The 20,120-nt window shown below is 44.4% G+C and overlaps 1 protein-coding gene across 1 annotated transcript; it reads left to right on the top strand.

Moving 5' to 3' along the window:
• Nucleotides 1-396: 396 nt before the first annotated feature.
• Nucleotides 397-12,074, top strand: RAB43 (RAB43, member RAS oncogene family). Its single transcript, XM_054280923.1, has 3 exons — nucleotides 397-627; nucleotides 8,853-9,036; nucleotides 11,401-12,074. Exons 1-3 carry the CDS (start codon nucleotides 418-420, stop codon nucleotides 11,652-11,654), a joined length of 648 nt encoding a protein of 215 aa, XP_054136898.1. The 5' UTR covers nucleotides 397-417; the 3' UTR covers nucleotides 11,655-12,074.
• Nucleotides 12,075-20,120: the final 8,046 nt, after the last annotated feature.

Here is a 20,120-nt window from a genome sequence, read left to right as displayed (position 1 = left end):
GGTGGTGGCACCGCCACACACTGGGGATCTGCGGCCCGAACGGGTGTTCCGGGGCAGCGACCGGGCCCGAGGCAGCGACTGATCCCCGCTCGGTGCTGCCGGCCCGGGTGTGCAGCGGCAGCGATCCCTGCACGGAGCCGTCACAGCCCGGCCGCGGGCAGGGCCGGGCCCGCCAGGCAGGGGCGGTCCCGGCGCGGATCCGGCGCGGTCCCGGGGCCAGGCGGGGCGGGCCGGGCCGGGCAGGGGCGGTCCCGGCCCGCTAACGGGGCCGGGCAGGGGCGGTCCCGGTGTGGATCCGGGCGGAGCGGGGCGGTCCCGGCGCGGTAACGGGGCCGGGCAGGGGCGGTCCCGGTGCGGGGCCGCGGCGGGCGCTGGGCTGCGCAGAGCCGGCTGCCCTCGGCCGCAGCGCGCCCCGCCATGCCCGGAGTGGCCGCGCTGGGCGCCGGCCCCGACCCCGAGGAGAGCTACGATTTCCTCTTCAAGCTGGTGCTGATCGGCGACGCCAGCGTGGGCAAGACCTGCCTGGTGCAGCGCTTCAAGACCGGGGCCTTCTCCGAGCGCCAGGGCAGCACCATCGGCGTGGACTTCACCATGAAGAGCCTGGAGATCCAGGGCAAGCGGGTGAAGGTGAGGGCTCTGGGCCCGCGGGGTTGCTCCGGACCGGGCCCGGGCCGCCATCCCCGGCTGCCCGCGGGGACCCGGGCGGCACCGAGCGCGCCCAGGGCCGGGCCGGGCCGGTTCCGCCCAGAGCCGGGCGAGCCCTGGCTGAACCCGGCCGCGGCAGCCGCAGCTGCAGCGCTCTCTGCTCAGGCTCCTTTCTGGGGTGTTTACAAGGCAGAAGAAAGCTCAGCTGGGCTGCCGTGTTTCCAGAAAGGGATGTGGAACTGGTAGATTGAGAGAAGGTTCTTAAATTAGGCGTGCTATTATCTTAAGACACTGTTTACAGGGTGTCACAGGAAGTGCCGGTTTCACGGTTCTTCAATAAACTCTAAATTTGACATCTGCTTTTTTTTTTTTTTTTTTTTTTTTGGTTATGCTGGAGGAAATCAGCTGGTTGTTAGGGCCAGAAGAGCCCAGGACAGGTATCCCATGGATCTATCCTCAGATTCTCAGTAGCACAGATTTCTGCAACTGTTTTCACCCTCTGAGCGCTGGAGTGCAAGTGAACATTGGGGAGAAAATGTTTAAAGCATTTAGGGTTTATAGTAGATAAACCATATAAATAGTTTATATAGTTTTTAGTGAAAGTTATTAATATAGTAGATAAGTCCCTTCACCATCCCCTCCAGAATGGGGTTCTGCAGCTATCCTTATCCCCAGTAGGACTAAAAAGCATTTAATTCAGTCACTGCCTGGAGGAAGATGATGGAATTGTAAAGCTTTTGGTGACACACAAATGCAGTGATGCAGTGAAGTTTTGGCCTGTGTTTACCAAAGTAGGTGTCAAAGTCCTCTGTTGGTTTTTTTCATGTAAATTATCTTTGAGTATTAAGGTGAGAAAATTGCAGAAAACATAAATGAAGGCATTTTTAAGGAAAAGAGAGGGATTAGCAGTGGCCATGCCCTGCAGCAGTGTTTATTTCCTTGTTAGTGTCACACATTTCCCTGCCATGCCTGCCTGGGGAGCTGAAGAACAAACTCAGGTTTTCTGTTTGAGTTGTTTGTGCCTCTCGCACACTTCCTGGCAATGAGGAGTGGGGCTTCTCCTTTAAGGTGGAAATCTGCCTCTGTTTAAATGCCGGGCGCACAGAGAGCGACAAATGTGTCTGTTCCTGGTGCCAGGCACTGCAGGAGTGCCCCAGGAACCCAGCCAGACTTCCCAGGTGTGCATTTTCATATTGTCACTGCTTACACATGGTATTTCAGTATTAGCAGCCTGGCTGTAACAAATCCTGAGTTATTTCTAAGTGCTTTATCAAAAACAAGGCAGGAAGTTCAAGGTCTTGAAGCTTTCTTTTTGTTTGGGCTGTTCTGTACTTCCACTTAGAAAAAAATGAGGAAAGCAGTTATTGAAGAAGAGTATTTTAAGTGTTACTTTAGGGAAATTATTCCAACATTTGCTGATTGACCTTACAGATACTTTTGTCAGCTGCTGGGTCAGGGACACAGCCTGAAAATGAAAGCATTTGCTTGGGGGAGGGGGGGGGGTTTGTTTGGTCATTTAAGATGTGGGGTGTGTGAAGTTTAAATCAGAGTTTTCCAGTTGGATTGAGATTTCAGAGCAGCCCATCTAACCTGGGTTAGCTTTGCTCAGCATGCTCTTGGAATCAGGAAATAAGGAAGCATTTCCTTGCGCTTTTTTGAGTTCCCTTGCACACTCTGCTTGCACTTCTTGCCTCACAAAAGCAGGCCAGGTAATTGTCTGCTGCTTTGAGTTCCTTAGGGATTTATGCTACTCAGGACAGTAATTGTTTATTATTTAGCAAATGGTGCAGGAATGAGATAATTCCTGGTTTTGTAATGTTTTACAGGCTCATCTTTAGAAATTCCTTCAAAACAAAGTGTCTACAAAAACTTGTCCCCCCTCCCCAGTGGCCTGAACTTCATTTTTAGTCTGGCTAAGGGCAGCACTGCAACCCAACACTTACTTTGAGATTGAAGCAAACAATTTAGGTTAAATGTGCCTCTCTTCAAACTTCAGATGTTCCTTTCACAGTTACATAACATTTCTGAAACATTTGGAACCCAAGGATTTTAGGTCTCACTTTCTTTTGATGTGGAGCATTGTTTTGTTTTTGTTTGTTTTGGGTTTTTTTTTTTTTGATAAGGGAAAAGATGCCTGTTGGAATACTGAAGATTAAGGTGCTGCAAATAACTACTTTTTTTTAATTATTTATGAAACTTGAGGCTTTCCTTGCACCTTGCAGCTGTTTTCTTTCAAGTGTCTCACATGGTGTTCCACACACTGCTGGAGCTGACTAAACTTCATATAGAAAGAGATCAGCTTTGTGAAATGTCTGCAGGCTGTCTTCATTTACATTTACAGAAGTGTTCCAGTACATGCTGTTTGAAATTGTGGCATACTGCTTTCTCTAAAAGTAGATTTCTCTGAATCCTAGAGTGCAGACTGTAGTGCCTAAAAGTTGGTCTTGTTAATCACTCAAAGGTTTTGTTAATCACTTAATGCATAGTGATTGAAGTCCTATTGATAAAATAATTATTTGTTCTTTGAGTGATAGAAAAAATCTGGCAAACAGAACAAAAACATTTTATAACTGTTATGTCACTGTAAGAAAAGATATTTGTAAAATGCTGGAACCAACATTTTACATAATGATAGGCAAGGACATTCCTAAGTCCAAGTCCATAAATCATGGTTAGTAATAACAAAAGTATTTTTCTTTTGATGAATTACCTCCTGTGAGCTAATTAATTGCCTTTAATGCCTACTTTATGCTGTCAGTTCCTAGTGTTTTACATAAAGTGTTTTTTCCTCTATCCCACAGTTTTTCTCCCTCAGTATAACTTTCAGAAAGTAGCAGGAGAGAAGAACAGTTGCAAACACATTCCTTTTACAGCAAATACTTCTTTATTTTAAGAGGTATTTAAATGAAGAAGTACCATTGTACTTTTTCATTTACAGGCTTTTTCAGCCCATATGTTACCAAGATTATTGGTTTTGATTCAGGCCTCATGGCTGTGAACTGCATCCCTTTCAGAATGGCCCAAAATATATTTTGTGTCATGATCTGGTCAAATTGCCACTAATACAGAATTGTGTCTTGTTAAGTGTCCTGTCTCCTGAATGGGAATTTAATGACTTTGCTGCACAGATAAAAGCAGAGCTATTGGAAGCAATATTCTTTGATATCCAGAGGAAAACGTAGCTCTCTGTCAACTCCTTTGGCACTCCTAACCTGCAGCAAATGGAAATACTACATTCCCAAAAAAGAGGCATTCCTCATTCTCTGAAAATTGTGTAGGAAAACATTTGAATGGTGCAGTTTATCCTCCCTGCTCTATGAATATCACTTTAAATTGAAATACAGTGCCACAGAGATGTTGCTTTTGGCAGAAACTGCCTGGATTAAGTTGCAAGGCTGTTTCAGTAAATGTTTTTAGGAGCAAGTGTTGTGATTTGCCAGCCTACAGGAATGTATGTTTTTGTTTGCCATTTGAGATGACAGGACTCAGACACAGCTGGTTAAGAGTCATTTAGCACAGTCTTTAGGTCCAGTTTCACTGCTGGGACATTTTATGGAATTTTGCTGCAAAAGTGACATTTCTGTTTTTGCAAAGGAAGGTGTCAGCTGGAGGATGCACTTAGTCATTATTTATGCTGCTCCACAGGCAAAAGCACACCTGAACTGTGGTACTTTAGAAGAATCAGGAAAGTACTTAATAAATTATGTAGGAAGTAAGGGAGGGAGAAATTATTTACTGTGTCTTGGGGCCATCTGTTAAGCATTAACCTTTGATAAAGAATATGTTGATCAATGCAGGAGCAGCCACATTGGCCCATTTGATAATGGTCATTTACTGTGCTCTTTGGCCAGCCTGCCACTCACATCCTCAGCATTTTCTCTGTCCCTGTAGTTCAAAATCTGCTTTCTGTAAGCCTGAGCAGAATGATCTTCCAGGGAACCTCCATTAATTTTACCACCTTCTCTTTTCCTCTTACATCCAGCTGAAACACTTCTTGTCCCAGAATTTTTCTGGGGTCTCTCACTGTCCTTTGTGTGCCACCATGAGGAGTGTGGCTGTCCAAAAAGTTCCAAGCTGAGAGGAGATCAAAACAACCAGCTTTGTGAGTAAATGAGTATTCAGTGGTGAAACAATTAACATTTGTGAGTAATTGAGTATTCAGTGGTGAAACAATGAGAAAGGTGGCTCCTTTATTCTGCCATATTCCTTCTGCACAAGGAGTATTTATTCCCTGTTCTCTTCTGTTCCTAGCAGTGGTCTCCCTGCCACCAATCTCTGATTTCATAGGTGTTTCTAATTAGTAGTTTCAAATGAATTCAGCACAATTCTCCAGCAATCCCAGCTTCTCTCACACCAAAGGAGTTGCCAAAGTAATTACAAAATCAGGAACAGCTTTAAAAGGTTACTGAGTGACAGACGTGGCTGCCATCATGTTATTTACAAAGCTGAAGCATTTAAATTAGCCATAAGTAATTAAATTAACCATAAGAAATTAAATATTAAGTATTATTATCAAGTAATAATTAAACATTATTAATTAGTAGTATTAATTATTACTAAAATATTAAATTTTATTAATTACAAGTTATTTATTTTAATGAATAATATTCAAAATTAATAATAATTATGTCATTTACAACATACATCATACACTTGTACAATACAAAAGAATACATGAACATATCTTTTTTTATTAACCCGTGGCTAGTACAGTTCTTTTGGTATTTAACTTTTAACTTAAACTGAGGGACTTAGGAATGACAAATACTATGACTATTTTTTTTTTTCAAAGAGTTTTCAGTTGTTATTTTTTATCAAGAGCTATGTGCTTGTAAATACAGTTTAACAGAAATACTCTATAAAACTTTTTCTGTGCACAAGCTGGTTAAGGTTATAGTTGTGATTGGTATTTTTTTATAGTTGTCATGGTTCTTTTTCAGTAGAAATCTGTGAAATTTATCTCTGTAGATATACTGGAGAAAATAGTGTTTACTTAGGATCAGAACTGGTATTTTTGTAATTACTTAAATTATATTTTTAACCGTGTATCAGACTGATTAATGTTACATGAAAATATTTTTCTTAGAATTTTCTAAAGATGCAGTCGAGCAAACTAGCTGTATTTTTCCTTTAGAAATACAACTTGCTTTACATTAAGTGATCTGGTTCATAATACCTCCTTGCTGTGTCAATAAATTGTGTTCTTAATGCTAGAAGACATTTTTCAAATTACAATGTGCCCAGACAAGGTTTTCAAGCTTCCAAACTGAAGGGGGGTTGTTCTTAGCTCATTCACTCTGCACTTTTATTTACACCACAGAAAAAATGTAAGCCAAAACAATTTTATTTCTTAATTCAAGTGTTTCCAATTTGTCTGTGTGCACAGAATCCCTCGGGCCCTTCCCAAGAGTTGGGTAATCATCATTAGCCTTTTCTAGCACTTGACCTAATCAGGTGCTGAGACTTAACCAGCACAAAGGGCTGGTGGGAGACCTGAGTGCAGAGATCACCATAAACCTGCCCCCAGTTTCCTGCTCCCTGCTAATTGCTGCTGCCTGCTCTGAGCCATTATCTCTTGCATTAATAATCATTTGCTTTGGGCTTTTCTGAGTCCATTACAGTCCTTCCCCTGCTCTGAGAGTTCCTTTTTGCTGGGGTTGATTCCCTCTCAGCTGCACATGTATCAGCTGGATCTGAGTGCTTGCTTAGCACAGGAAATGAGATCTTATCAGCACAGCCTTTTCCAAAGGGAAATTTCCTGCTCAAAAATGCAGCACGGTCAGAAGATACACAGAAAACACTACTGTGCAAAAGAAATAAAAGGAAAAATGGTTCCATATTATTTGGTATAAAATAGCTCTGGCACATTGTGTTAAGTTGTTGACAACCCTTCAGAATAAGGAGGTTCAGAGGAAAGGGAAACCATAAATAAAAGGTCCATGCCATGGGAGGATTCAAAACCCCAGCAATATTTGCTTATGTCCTGTTTCAGTGGAGATGCAGAATACAAGGAATGGCAGGAAAACACAGGCAGTGGTCTCCCATTTATCAGCTGGGGATAGAGAAGTGAAAGTGCAGCAGAACATGAATTTATAGCAGGAAGTTCTTTCATTTCAGTGTGACTGCATATTGAAGCCAAGAGCTTTGGAAGATTCAGAAAGGATTAGAGATTTATACTGAGGATGAGGACATCCACAGTTACTTTAGATTAGAAGATCCTGGAATATAAGCCATCATGTTCCAGGACATCAGACAACCTATAAAACAATGGGATTTATGAAGAACTTCCCTATGAGCAGCATGCTGTTTTTGTCCACTCTGAATTATTTTGTTTCTTCCTCTGGGACATCTTGTACTGGGAACTCCAACTCTGATACCAAACTCATAATTCTTATGCTGCTGGATTTAGGCAAAAGTATTTAACCAATAATTTCTTCCTGCCCAGTTGTAATGTGTGTTTTACCACCCAGAAAAGGGCAGGTGATGAGACTGACAGATACTTCACTGACTTTGTTGGGACCTAGGATTGCTGGCATTTTGTTGACACACTCTTTTATCTATATTCCTATGTCTGATGTTTCCTTCTAAAGCAGCCTCAGTGCTCTCAGATTATGTGACCACATCCTGCTCCCTTTGTTCCTGCCCTGCACAACTGGCAGAGCCACAGAAGGTGTGGTGGCCAAAAGCCACGTGCAGTGTCAGTGACCCAGCAGGTGACCTTGGCTGCAGGCTGGCACCCCATTCTGCTGCCAAGGGTGACAAAGGGCTGGGCTGGGCACACCAGAGAGCTCCAAAATCTGCCTGGAAGGGGCTTGCTGGCAGGAAACCAGGGTCCCAGCTGATACAGGTACAAACTCTGAGCAGACAAGTTCTCAGCATAGATTATATATATATATATACACACATATATATACACACACACACATATATATATATATGTATTTAGTTGTTATATATATGTCTGTATCAAGGTTCTCAAGCATATGTTGTCACCCTTGGATCATGTACAAGAGGCTAGATGAACACAGGGCTAGAATGCATTGCACAGAGAGGAGATTTGGATCAAGGCTCTTGGATCAAGTCCTGTCTCTTGGCTGAGGAGAGCAGCTGCCTTGTGTCACTGTGTGTCACTGTAGCAGTGTATCTGAACCACTCAGACTGCAGTGTGCACCAGCCATCCCCCTTGTAACTGTTATCAGAATTTTCTTGGGGCCCTCTAGAATTCATCAAGGTTACTGGGTCATAAACCGTGCTAAAATAGTAGAGAAGAAGCTGAGAAACTGAATTCCAAGACCACAAGAAAGAGCAGAGAGCTGTGAGCCACTGGGCTGTGACCAGTCCCATCTTCTGTGAGGTGCATGCAGAACATGTGGACAGGCAGAGGCACTGATAGGAAATGTGTGATCAGTGTGTGCAGCAGGGTTAGTGCATAATGCAAACAATACATGGCTTCTGCTTAATCATAGTGGTCACTTGTCCAGGAGTGCTGAGTTCCCCATGTGTCCCTGTGTGTCCTTGTGTGTGTGGTTATTAATTATTGTGGGGTTGTGAGGGTCCCCAGGATGAGGTGAGAGATGAATCTGACTCCATATTTCTTAGAAGGCTGATATTCTATTCTATTCTATTCTATTCTATTCTATTATATTATATTCTATTCTATTATATTATATTATATTCCTGCACTAAAGAAAGAGAAAGGAGACAGCAGAAGGCTGGCAAAGAATGATAATAAAATCCCTTGACAGACCAGAGTCTGACACAGCTGGACTGGGATTGGTCGTTAATTAAAAACAATTCACATGGGACCAATCAAAGATGCACCTGTTGGTAAAGCAACCTCCAAACCACATTCCAAGCAATCAGATCATTTTTGTTCACATTTCTTTTCTGAGGCTTCTCAGCTTCTCGGGAGAAAAATCCTGGCAGAGGGATTTTTCATAAAATATGACAGTGACCCTGCTGTGTCCCGCAGCTGCAGATCTGGGACATGGTGGGCTAGGAGAGGTTCAGGGTGTCACTGTGTGTGACTGTGTGTCCCTGTGTGTGTGTCACTGTGTCCCTGTGTGTGACCCTGCTGTGTCCCCCAGCTGCAGATCTGGGACATGGCGGGCCAGGAGCAGTTCAGGGTGTCACTCTGTGTACCTGTGTGTCCCTGTCTGTCCCTATGTGTCACTGTATGTCCTGTCTGACCCTGCTGTGTCCCCCAGCTGCAGATCTGGGACACGGCGGGCCAGGAGCGGTTCAGGACCATCACGCAGAGTTATTACCGCAGCGCCAACGGGGCCATCCTGGCCTACGACATCAGCAAGAGGGGCTCCTTCCTGTCCATCCCTCGCTGGATCGAGGATGTCAGGAAGTATGCTGGCTCCAACATCGTGCAGCTGCTCATCGGTGAGTTGGGAATGCCCCTGCGTGTGCAGTGTGGCCTCAGGTTTTGGTTCTGCTTGGATTGAGGTGTGTGCAATAACCCGACTGGAAATTTTACCAAAGGAGCTGATTCACTGGAAGAGGTGTTTGCTTTGATTGACTTCTGTTAAGGAGTAGACAGCTTTGAGTCCTTTGCATCTCATTTAGTGGAGAACTGGGATGCCCAGGATTTCCCAGTTCTGAAGCACAGCTGGTGTGAACTTGCCTTGCCTTGCCTTGCCTTGCCTTGCCGAACCTTCCCTTGCCGAACCTTCCCTTGCCGAACCTTCCCTTGCCGAACCTTCCCTTCCCTTCCCGGAACCTTCCCGAACCTTCCCGAACCTTCCCTTCCCGAACCTTCCCTTCCCGAACCTTCCCTTCCCGAACCTTCCCTTGCCTTGCCGAACCTTCCCTTCCCTTCCCTTCCCGAACCTTCCCTTCCCTTCCCGAACCTTCCCTTCCCGAACCTTCCCGGAACCTTCCCTTCCCGGAACCTTCCCAGAACCTTCCCTTCCCGGAACCTTCCCTTCCCGGAACTTCCCTTCCCTTCCCTTCCCGAACCTTCCCTAACCTTCCCTTCCCTTCCCGAACCTTCCCTTCCCTTCCCGAACCTTCCCGAACCTTCCCTTCCCGAACCTTCCCTTCCCGGAACCTTCCCTTCCCTTCCCGAACCTTCCCTTCCCTTCCCTTCCCTTCCCGAACCTTCCCTTCCCTTCCCGAACCTTCCCTTCCCTTCCCGAACCTTCCCGGAACCTTCCCTTCCCGGAACCTTCCCTTCCCGGAACATTCCCTTCCCTTCCCGAACCTTCCCTTCCCGGAACCTTCCCTTCCCGGAACCTTCCCTTCCCTTCCCGGAACCTTCCCTTCCCGGAACCTTCCCTTCCCTTCCCGGAACCTTCTCTTCCCGGAACCTTACCTTCCCTTCCCTTCCCTTCCCTTCCCTTCCCTTCCCGGAACCTTCCCTTCCCGGAACCTTCCCTTCCCGGAACCTTCCCTTCCCTTCCCGGAACCTTCCCGGAACCTTCCCTTCCCGGAACTTTCCCTTCCCTTCCCGGAACCTTCCCTTCCCGGAACCTTCCCAGAACCTTTCCTTCCCGGAACCTTCCCTTTCCTTCCCGGAACCTTCCCTTCCCTTCCCGGAGCCTTCCCTTCCCGGAACCTTCCCGGAACCTTCCCTTCCCGGAACCTTCTCTTCCCGGAACCTTCCCTTACCTTCCCGGAACCTTCCCGGAACCTTCCCTTCCCGGAACCTTCCCTTCCCGGAACCTTCCCGGAACCTTCCCTTCCCTTCCCGGAACTTTCCCTTCCCGGAACCTTCCCTTCCCTTCCCGGAACCTTCCCTTCCCGGAACCTTCCCAGAACCTTCCCTTCCCGGAACCTTCCCTTCCCTTCCCGGAACCTTCCCTTCCCTTCCCGGAGCCTTCCCTTCCCGGAACCTTCCCGGAACCTTCCCGGAACCTTCCCGGAACCTTCCCGGAACCTTCCCGGAACCTTCCTGGAACCTTCCCGGAACCTTCCCTTCCCTTCCCGGAACCTTCCCTTCCCGGAACCTTCCCTTCCCTTCCCGGAACCTTCCCTTCCCGGAACCTTCCCTTCCCGGAACCTTCCCTTCCCTTCCCGGAACCTTCCCGGAACCTTCCTGGAACCTTCCCGGAACCTTCCCTTCCCTTCCCGGAACCTTCCCTTCCCGGAACCTTCCCTTCCCTTCCCGGAACCTTCCCTTCCCGGAACCTTCCCGGAACCTTCCCTTCCCTTCCCGGAACCTTCCCTTCCCTTCCCGGAACCTTCCCTTCCCCCATCCTAGCAAGCTGATGTGTTTTGGTGAGTTGGAGCACACACCCACTTGAGCAGACAGGGAATTTTGGAAGGACTTTGGGGCAATCAGAGTTTGTCACTTCTTTGCTAGAAGTTCTGCTTTCCACCCCAAAAAGTTTTGGGCTGAGTTTTGGACTCAGATGTGGCTCTTGGGGCCTGTAGAGCTGCTGATACAAGAGCAGTACCATTCTGGATTTCCCTAGGAATCAGCAGACAGCTGCTGTTTTCACAGAATGGTTTTAACTTCAATTTCTAGCCTGTTCCCTTCTGTTAGGGTCTACAGGCACCACTCTTTGGTTACTTTTCCTGTTCTTTATGGGTAACAGAAATACAGGTTAGAAAGGGCTGGGGAGGTTGTCCAGTCCAGGCTCTGCTCACAGAGTCAGGCTGGTCAGGGCCTTTTCAGTCACATTTTGAAAATCTACAGAATGGAAATTCTTCATCTTCCTTGGGTAACCAAGCCCCTCCTGCCAAGCCCTTCCTGTGGCACAAACAAGCAGATACAAATCCCTGTGTTGTTCCCTTTCCCTCCAGGAAACAAGTCTGACCTAAGTGACCTTAGAGAGGTTCAGCTGGAGGAAGCCCAGAGCCTGGCTGAACGCTATGACAACATCATCTGTGCCATAGAGACCTCAGCAAAGGACTCCAGCAACGTGGAGGAGGCCTTTGTGAAGATGGCCACCGAGCTGATGATGAGGCATGGAGGGCCCATGTTCAGTGAGAAGAACACTGACAGCATCAAGCTTGACAGCAAAGACGTTGTGGAAGGCTGGGGGTGTGGTTGCTGATAAGAGCTAGCTGATATCCCTAACTTTACTGGAGTTTAGATGGTGCTTCACCCTAATGCTGAGTAGCATGGTAGCCATATTCTCCTCCTCCTCCTGTGAAACCAGCAATTTTGTAGAAGTTAGACACAATCCTGTTTGCTTTAGTGTCTTATTTTTTAAAAGGGACTTTGGAGAGGTGGTCCTAAAAGTCAAACCCTCTGAAAAACCTACTCAACATTTGTCCCCACGGTTTTATTTTCTGTAACCTTCATACGAGTTACAAAAATGGAGGAAATGACTTTGAACTTGGTGTTTTGGGGTGGGAACACGTTTGGCTGGGGAAGAGACTGATGCAAACCCAAAGGTCTGAGCATTTAGCATGGCACTGTGGCAAAGGAGGTCACTTTTGGAACAGGTAATCTTTACAGTGTCTCTTCAAATGACCAGGCAGTGTCAGTGTCTGATAATGGTATTTCAAGGGCCAGAACAGCCAAGATTTTGATTTCAGGACCAAATAGCAGTCTATGGATTGCTAGCTGCTGTTGGAGCAGGCCCAGGTGGGGGAGCTTCTCTCAGGTTTTGTTGTCATTTGAAGTTTAACAGAAAGCAAAACCAGCCTGAGCACTGTCACTGGACCAGGGGGGTGATTTAAAGCAGCCTTGAGGAGAGGGAAGATGCATTTCATTTGCCTGTTGTTTGCACAGTGGTAGCTCCTCTTTCCATGTGAAAGCATCACTGAGATTTTGCCCTCAGGTCTCATCATTTCATTCCACAGCTCGAGCCCTGCACCATGGAAACAGGAGCTGGAGAAGCCCTGACCTGGCTGCAGCCAAGATCTCTTGCCATGGGCCTGATGGTAAAACACGGGGTTCATTCTGTCAGGCATTTGGTGTTACATCACCAGAGTGCATCAATGGCATAAGTGGATATGATTTTTTTATTGGTTTTGTTTTTTAAACCATCTCTTTAAATACTGCATGGGCACATAATGGGAAAGAAGACCTCAGAATAGCTGAGAAGTGCATGAGTGCAGAGAGACCAGTGTCTTTTTGAGTGATTCCCTCCCAGCTTTGTACCCAAATGTCCCCCTCTTCCTATCACAAGTTACCACTTGCTTTTCATTTCTTTAGAACACTCAGCAGGAAAAATCTTTCATAGTGGATCAAAAGTCTACATAAAATAAAATAAATTTCATAATGCTGTTCTTTCAGCTGCAGCTCTGTAGAGTCCCTTGTAGATGTAGCTGAGGTACTGATGGATTCCTCTGCAGTTTCACTCTCAGGCACCTTACAGAAGTGGATTTGCAAAGAGAGCAGGAGCAGCAATATTTTTAAACTCTGCAGAGGTGTTCAGGTATGGCAAGGGAATTTTGCAATCCTGATAATTGGAAGGAGTCACTTTCAAGAAGCACCATTTGAAGGGAATGTCTTGTCTCTTCGAAAAATCCAGGTCAGAAAGGACTTGAATTGTTTTGCTGTGAGGGCTGCACCAGTTCAGTCATCCAACATATCCAGTGTCATGAAAATTAGGAAGATTTAGGTAAGGGCTAATGGATACCAATTTTAATCCTATTCATCTTCCTGTAGCAAATATTGAAACAATCTCTGCTCTTACTGGTTTTTTAAGCTGTGAGGTAGATAACTGAGTAGTGATGTGTGCTTTGTGGCCTGTTTGCTTCTATCTAAGGGGTTAGTTTCTAAATTTTATAGCTGTGAGAATGAAAAGGCCTTAAATTTTTCAATTAGTGTAGTTTTCACAATTCTGGTATTTTCTGCAGAAGGGCAGGCTGAGCTGCAGTACTTGGTAGTGCTTTTGGATGGTCTTCCAGGATATTCCTGCTTCCAAAGACAGTAGGCAATAAATGCCCAGTTAGGCAGTTGGGAATTTGAAATTGGGAATGGGAATGGGAATTTTCCAAACCCTGGAGCTCTCAGCAGAAACTGTGAAGTCAGTCCAGGCTCAAACTGAGTGCTGGTGGCTGCTTTTGCTGCTGTGAGGCCCTTCAGGCACAGAATATTTGCAGACATTTGATTTTCTGTCATGACCCATTGCAGTTTGTACCTGCAGGTCGTGGCCCTGCAGTTCTGCTGGAGCTGGGACCCCCAGATGAGCTCAGCCCCACTTCCTGCAGCATCAGTGCCAAATTATTCACTGTTGGGAAAAACCCACATGCATTTGAGAGCAGTATTGCTACTTCTCAGACCGAAATCCATAGTTTACATAGCAACTCATCCTAAAACTGGAACAAGAAGCAAATGAACATAAATCCTGCTTCCAGTGCAGCCAGTGAGTGATTGTGTTTTTACAGTAGATGAAGAACTGAGGAATTATTGATCCATTTTGTTCTTTTTGAGGTTTGTTTAGTGAATAAGTAGAATTAGACCAGGCACTACACTTTTCATTACAATTTGCCTGGATTTATCCCTTAAACTGGGCTTGAAGGGTGAGGCTCTGCCTGCAGGTCAGTCTGGTTCAGTCAGAAAATGTGCAATACAGCAGCAGAGATTTGTTTGCTGTACTTTAAATGAAGGCACCAATTCCAATTCATTTTCAGTTTCCTGCAGAAAACTAGAACCATGGCTTTAAATCACTTTTGTCTTTTAACTCTTGGCTCTTCTGTCTTGTACCAAGTGGAGTACAAGTTTGCATGCCCTCCTAACTGAGCAAAAGAAATAGAAGAAGACTTGGTTTATTTTTAATTTTTAAAGAAAGAAGACTTGGTTTATTTTTAATTTTTTTTCAGAAGAAACCCAATGACCTGGTTTATTTTTTAGATTAGCAACTGGTGGTGCTTGGGCTGTCAGTAGTTAAAGTTTATTTTGATTACCAAACCCTTCCTTTGTTCACTGCCCACCAGGCTGGGAGCTCCTTGACCAGAAATAAACAGAAAATGTGGAGATTTTCAGTGCTGTGCTGAAGGTTTTATCAAACCTGGGACTCTCACCCAGCCACGGAATTCAGGAATTAGGTTGGTTTAACTCCATTAATCCTATTGAAACTAAAAGGGTACCTGGGTGGAGAAGGTGAGGAGCAATAAAGCTGTGATTTATGGGTGAAAAGCTGAGTTTCACCTCTGAGGGTACAAATGGGCACTGATGTACATCAAGTGAATAATTCAGTAGTGCTTGCTCAGAGTTCACAGCACCAACATTTGCCAGGAAATCTGTTTACTGCCAGTTGAACATTAACAAGGCTATGGTGCAGTAATTGCTTTTAAGCAGATCCCCTTGGCTGATCATGTATTTGCATTAGTATTTATCATTTCTTTTTGGCAGGACCAAAGTGTGCAAAAATATTACAGAAGCACAGGAGGGGACATTGATCTCTGCCTTGTAGCACTTGGGAGTGGAAGGCAGAGGCAGATACTGAAATGAAATCATCAGCAGAATGTGGTTCCCAGGAGCCTTTGTTACCCTTTGTATTGATTTTAAGCTCAATTTATCTCCAGTTTCTCATCCAGTCCATCATCATGGATGGAACTTGTACAAATATTTATAATTACATCAATATAAAACCAACTGTCAGCCCAGAACCCTGTTAATGTTTGCTTTGCAAAGCAAAATTTGAGTAAAATGAGAACACTGAAGAACAGAGGAGAAGTCCTGATGATTTTCTTACTCTCACTGTACTGGCAAGCAGGTTTTTCAGGGGGAAAAATCCAAATGAAGCCCAGCTAAAACCACTGATAGCTCTCCTGTTAGGTAATGCTGATAGATTTCCAAGAACTTCACCAAAAGTAGAACTTTTGCTCCTTTTGGGTGCCTGGGCTGTCATATGTGAAAACAAGGGTTTGGGGGATTGTCCTTTGGACATGGCATGCAAACTTGTCCTGGAAACTTGAAGACATTTTTTACAAGTGAGCCAGGAGCTCACTTGTAAAAAGGTCCTGACCTTTAAAGGAGCAGAATTCACAGAGCCAGAAAGCTGCAGGCAGAGGCCTCCCAATGTCTTCAAAAGCATCTCGGTACCTTTGCAAATAAAGCACAAATCTTGTGTGGAAGTGGTTTTGCACTGAAGGGAAATAATTATCAGAGAAAAAAAAATCATTAATGTGAAAGGCAGAGCATCTTGATTATTCTGCATTTTTCATGTTCATTTCCTAGTTCAATGCTGTGCATAAGTAAGATTTTTTTCCCTTTATAAATGATATTAAAATAGATAAAGTGTGAAAAGTAGTTTGATACTTGACAAAATAAATGCTTTCTTAGGAGAGTGATAATATTGATGAGGAGAATAACTTTGCTGATAGGGTTTGGTGGTGCAGTGTCAGGGATTCCCCACAGAGTTGTGTTGGAATGATGTGAGACACAAAAACCATTCCCAAAACAGGGGAAGCCAGTGGGGGACGCCAGGCCCTGTCCTGCTTGCCAGAAAATACAGGCTGGTACTGAGCAGAAGGTGAATTTAGTTCTTTGTAACTGTTTTTAAAGATTTCTGTTTCAGATTTCTGCTGGGCAGATGTGCTCTGTGCTGTCAGGCAGATTTTCCCTCTCCTGTGCCTCACTCGCTGAGATCCGCCAGGTGAAATCCCCACGAGTGCAGAGCAGGGAGCATCCCAGCCAGTCTGGCTCACACACACCTTCTGGGGGGGAAGGAAAAAAATCTCTAATTCATATTGAATTCATTCACTGCATTCCAAAATTATTTGAGGGGTTTGGGTGATAACAGTGTTAAAATGGTTCTGCATTTTCTGGGACAAATCTGTTGCTTTTCAAGGTTTCTTCGAGAGATGCAGGCTGTACATTTCTAATCATCAGTAACTGTTTTGCTTTTAAACTTTCTTATCTCAATACTGACTAAATGATTTGGAATTTGAGGAGACAAGGGAGCAAGCTTGCATACTACAGTAATTTTTTATACTTTACCTTCATCTATTTATGAATTTATTATGAAAAGTATTTTTAAACATGAAACCTGCTTTTGTTGTGAATTTTAGCAAAGTAGTGGATACATTGTACTGTGTATCATTAAAAAAGGTTTAATTAAAGTAAACATTTGGCAATTAATACCTTTTGTTGTTATTTTATGCATGTACCTTGTGGTATATGATCAGAAACAAAATCAATTTTAGGAAATGATGTATTCTGTCCTACAGTGATGTATGGTCTACTTTTACCAAGATACGACCTAATGTACTCTTAATTAAACAAATGGTGCTGAACTAACTTCCTCTTACCCTCAAATGTCCATCAGCTCCAGCAATGCATGCACTTCCAATTGTTCCACTCAGCAAACTCTCCAGCAGAGCTGTCTGGGAGATGAAGAACGAAACCCCAAATGCTCAGTGTTGGAGAAGTGCAGATAACCCTGCCAGTGCTTGCAATTAAGTGTGAACAATGCTGTACCTCCCCAGGGGAATGTTTACATCCTGGACTTGATTGAAGTGCTGTGAATTAAACAAAGCAACACCCCTTTCTCTTTGCTTGGCTCTTTAATTTGAGCGTCAGCACATGGGAGTTGGTGATCCACAGGAGCCAACTATTGAATTTCTCGGTGTGCATTGTCTGCTGCTTCAGTAACAGCCTCAGGTGCCAAAGGGGGAGTTGTCAGTGCAATGGCCAGGCTCTGGAGCTGCCTCCTCAGGGTGCTGGTGCAGCTGGATTTGTCACTGAATTCTCTTTAAGGACTCATTTTTACTGTAACTGCCCTGGCAGGGTGTGCTGGAGGGAACTGGTGAGAAATGGAAAGAGTGAAGGCATCACTCAGTGAGTAACATCTGCTCCTGGGAGGGACTGACCTGCATTGTCTCATCTTCTGTACATTAAACTGGAGCTTCTAAGTCTGTGTGGGCAAAAAACCCGTTTCCCTTTTAATAGCTTGTTATAAGTGCATGTGATTCCCAGAAATTATTTCCCATTTCTGGGAACTCTCCCTGGAATTCTCCAAGAATGTGAAATACTTTGGATACAAGAGATCTACACACACTACGACCATTTTTCATTGGCTGTGGTGACCTGACCTTTCACTATGTTGTTTGTACCTGCAAAAAAAACCCCTCTATTTTTATAGTTTAAGTTCACTTAATATTTTGTAGTTCATACCTAAAAAAAAAAAAAACAAACCAAAAAAACAACCAAAAAACCCCAAACCTGTATTTTTTATAGTTTAACTTCACTGAATATTTTTCCTCCACATCTATGGGCAAGAAGTTAACTGTTAAACTAGCAAAAAGCATTTTCCCAGGTATAATTCCATAAAACAAGACACCAATCCCAAATCCTATAGAAAATCAGATTCTGAGACTCTTACCTGCGCACCAGGTGCTCCTTCTGCTTCAGGAACAGATCAATAAATAAAGCAATAAATAAATAAATCACCTGCTGGCTGTTAAACTGCAAGGCATGTTTACCATGATCCCAGTACTGAATTCTGAGCTTGGCATAAAAACCAACACAATGCAGGGAGGAGAGGTTTTAGTTAAGACCTGCTGAGTGCCAGGTGGTCTGAATTAGACAAATAAAGCAATCTTTACACAAAGTAAACCCACCTGTGCTCTTTGGAATATGCACTCATCTGTTTTACTCACAGAAACACTTTGCTGAAACTTGTAAGTGCACAGCCTGTTTCTGTCAATGTTGAAAACAGGATTTATTTCATCACCCCAGAACTCACCTTGTGCAGACAGAAGAGTTTACCACAGGCTGTGTGAGATGTGCTGTGGTATCTGCTAGTCCCCATTTCTGTACAAGTTACAGAGCACACAGGGCACCACTGAGTTCCAGAGAAATTCCTGTAGTAATCCCAGCTTCCCCCCTTTACACTGATGGAAGGAGATTTCCACCTCTTTTGGCAGCTGCCTTCTGTGTGTAGTTTTATCCAGGTCACTATTTCTAAAATTTCCTTTCTTTTCTTTCCATCTGCTGTTTTTTCAGCATTTTGGCTTTTTGAGGGTCTGCCTCTCACCAGGCTGGAGCTCAGTCCATGGAGCTGGAGAATGTGGAATACCCTGAGCCTTGGAGGGTTTTAGATTTGTGATGTGACAGAGCAAAAGGAACTGTCTTCCTTTTCCACAAACACATTTTATGTTAATGTTTCCATGAGGGATGAGCTCTAAGAGGTCCATACACAGTTCCTTCATGAACCTTTTGAAGTGTTCATGCACATTGTAGAGAAAAAAAAGGAGAAACACACAGAACCTTTTCTGTTCTTCAGCAACTTCCAACATTTTTATTCCTTACTTCACTGATTCTGGTGAAGTTAGAGAGTTTTGCAACATGCTTTAGTACTGAAACAATGTGGCTTTAAATCATCCTGAGCTTACAGAATTACAATCTTTACTTAGATTCAGCATTCTTTGCAAATACCTTGTATATGACAGGAAAGTGCTAAAGGAACAGGTGGATATCTTTTCATTGTACCAATAAAAAGGCAAGAATGTGCTGCTGTAAATACTTTTCCAGTGAAGAAGCAGGAAATGAACTGTTCAGGGCAGTGTCCTCACACTGCATGCAGTGAGACACTGGAAGCTGCTCAGGAAACATTGCAAGAGAGGAATCAGCAATGCTGGCAGGGCAGGGGGATTGCAGGGCTCTGCAAACACAGGGAACACACCACAAAATCTGACTGCACAGCAGCCCTGGGCTCTCAGAGCTGCTGCTGGGGTGAGGAGCAGGGAGGGATTTGGCCAGGAGGTCATTCTGAGAGCCCTGCAGGAGGAACCTGGGAGAATGAACACCCAGGCTGTGTTTGTACAATTTCTGATTTGAAAAAAAAAACCACCAATCTTAAAAACCTGACTAGTCCCTAATGTGGATTGATCTCTGTGTGTAGGTTGACTTTGGTTTAAAACAATTAATTGGGTTATGTTTTCCAAGCTTATGTGTTATAACAACACAAAAATATTTTCAAAGGCATCTTTGGGATGAAAACTTTAGAAGTATTTTACGAAAATAATAAAAAAATAAATTACTTTTTCTTTTTAAACTAACAGCTATAAAATCCAACAACCAAACAACATGTAACATCGACATGAGATGAAATATATTACACTAAAGGCCAGTTAATTACCACAGTGGTATGAGGCTTCAAGTAAATTAGGAGGCACTTTTTGGCTGAGCAGTAGTCACTGATTCAGTGTAAAGTCCCAACTCACAGGAAACAAAACTACTAAAGCTTTCTAAGGTTCAAAATTCAAAAAAGGAGAGGAGGAAAGGGGAAAGGAAAGGAAAGGAAAGGAAAGGAAAGGAAAGGAAAGGAAAGGAAAGGAAAGGAAAGGAAAGGAAAGGAAAGGAAAGGAAAGGAAAGGAAAGGAAAAAGGAAAGGAAAAAGGAAAGGAAAAAGGAAAGGAAAGGAAATGCATATAGAAAGGCAAAGAGCAAAAAGGCTACAGAGGGCACCCAGGTCTGCTGCTTCCCTTCCTGGACTATGGAGTTCCAACACAATTAAGGCTTCACACAGCAGAGGAGCAATAAAACTCCAGGGACATGGGAGAACAGGCACAAGGCAAGGCAGCAGCAGGTCAGATGAGAGCAAGTCCAAAGTGGAACA

The sequence above is a fragment of the Melozone crissalis genome, unplaced genomic scaffold (genome assembly GCF_028551555.1).
Source record: "Melozone crissalis strain CALT ecotype California unplaced genomic scaffold, PUWL_Pcris_2 ptg000029l_1, whole genome shotgun sequence".
NCBI classification, from domain to species: Eukaryota; Metazoa; Chordata; class Aves; order Passeriformes; family Passerellidae; genus Melozone; species Melozone crissalis.
Note: the sequence above shows the minus strand (reverse complement) of the source record. Positions and strands in the feature narration are given on the sequence as shown.

Coding starts and splice junctions, on each gene's coding strand:
- RAB43 (XM_054280923.1), top strand. CDS start 418: ATGCCCGGAGTGGCCGCGCTGGGCGCCGGCCCCGACCCCGAGGAGAGC. Junction 628..8,852: donor TCCAGGGCAAGCGGGTGAAG/GTGAGGGCTCTG, acceptor TGTGTCCCCCAG/CTGCAGATCTGGGACACGGC. Junction 9,037..11,400: donor CATCGTGCAGCTGCTCATCG/GTGAGTTGGGAA, acceptor CTTTCCCTCCAG/GAAACAAGTCTGACCTAAGT.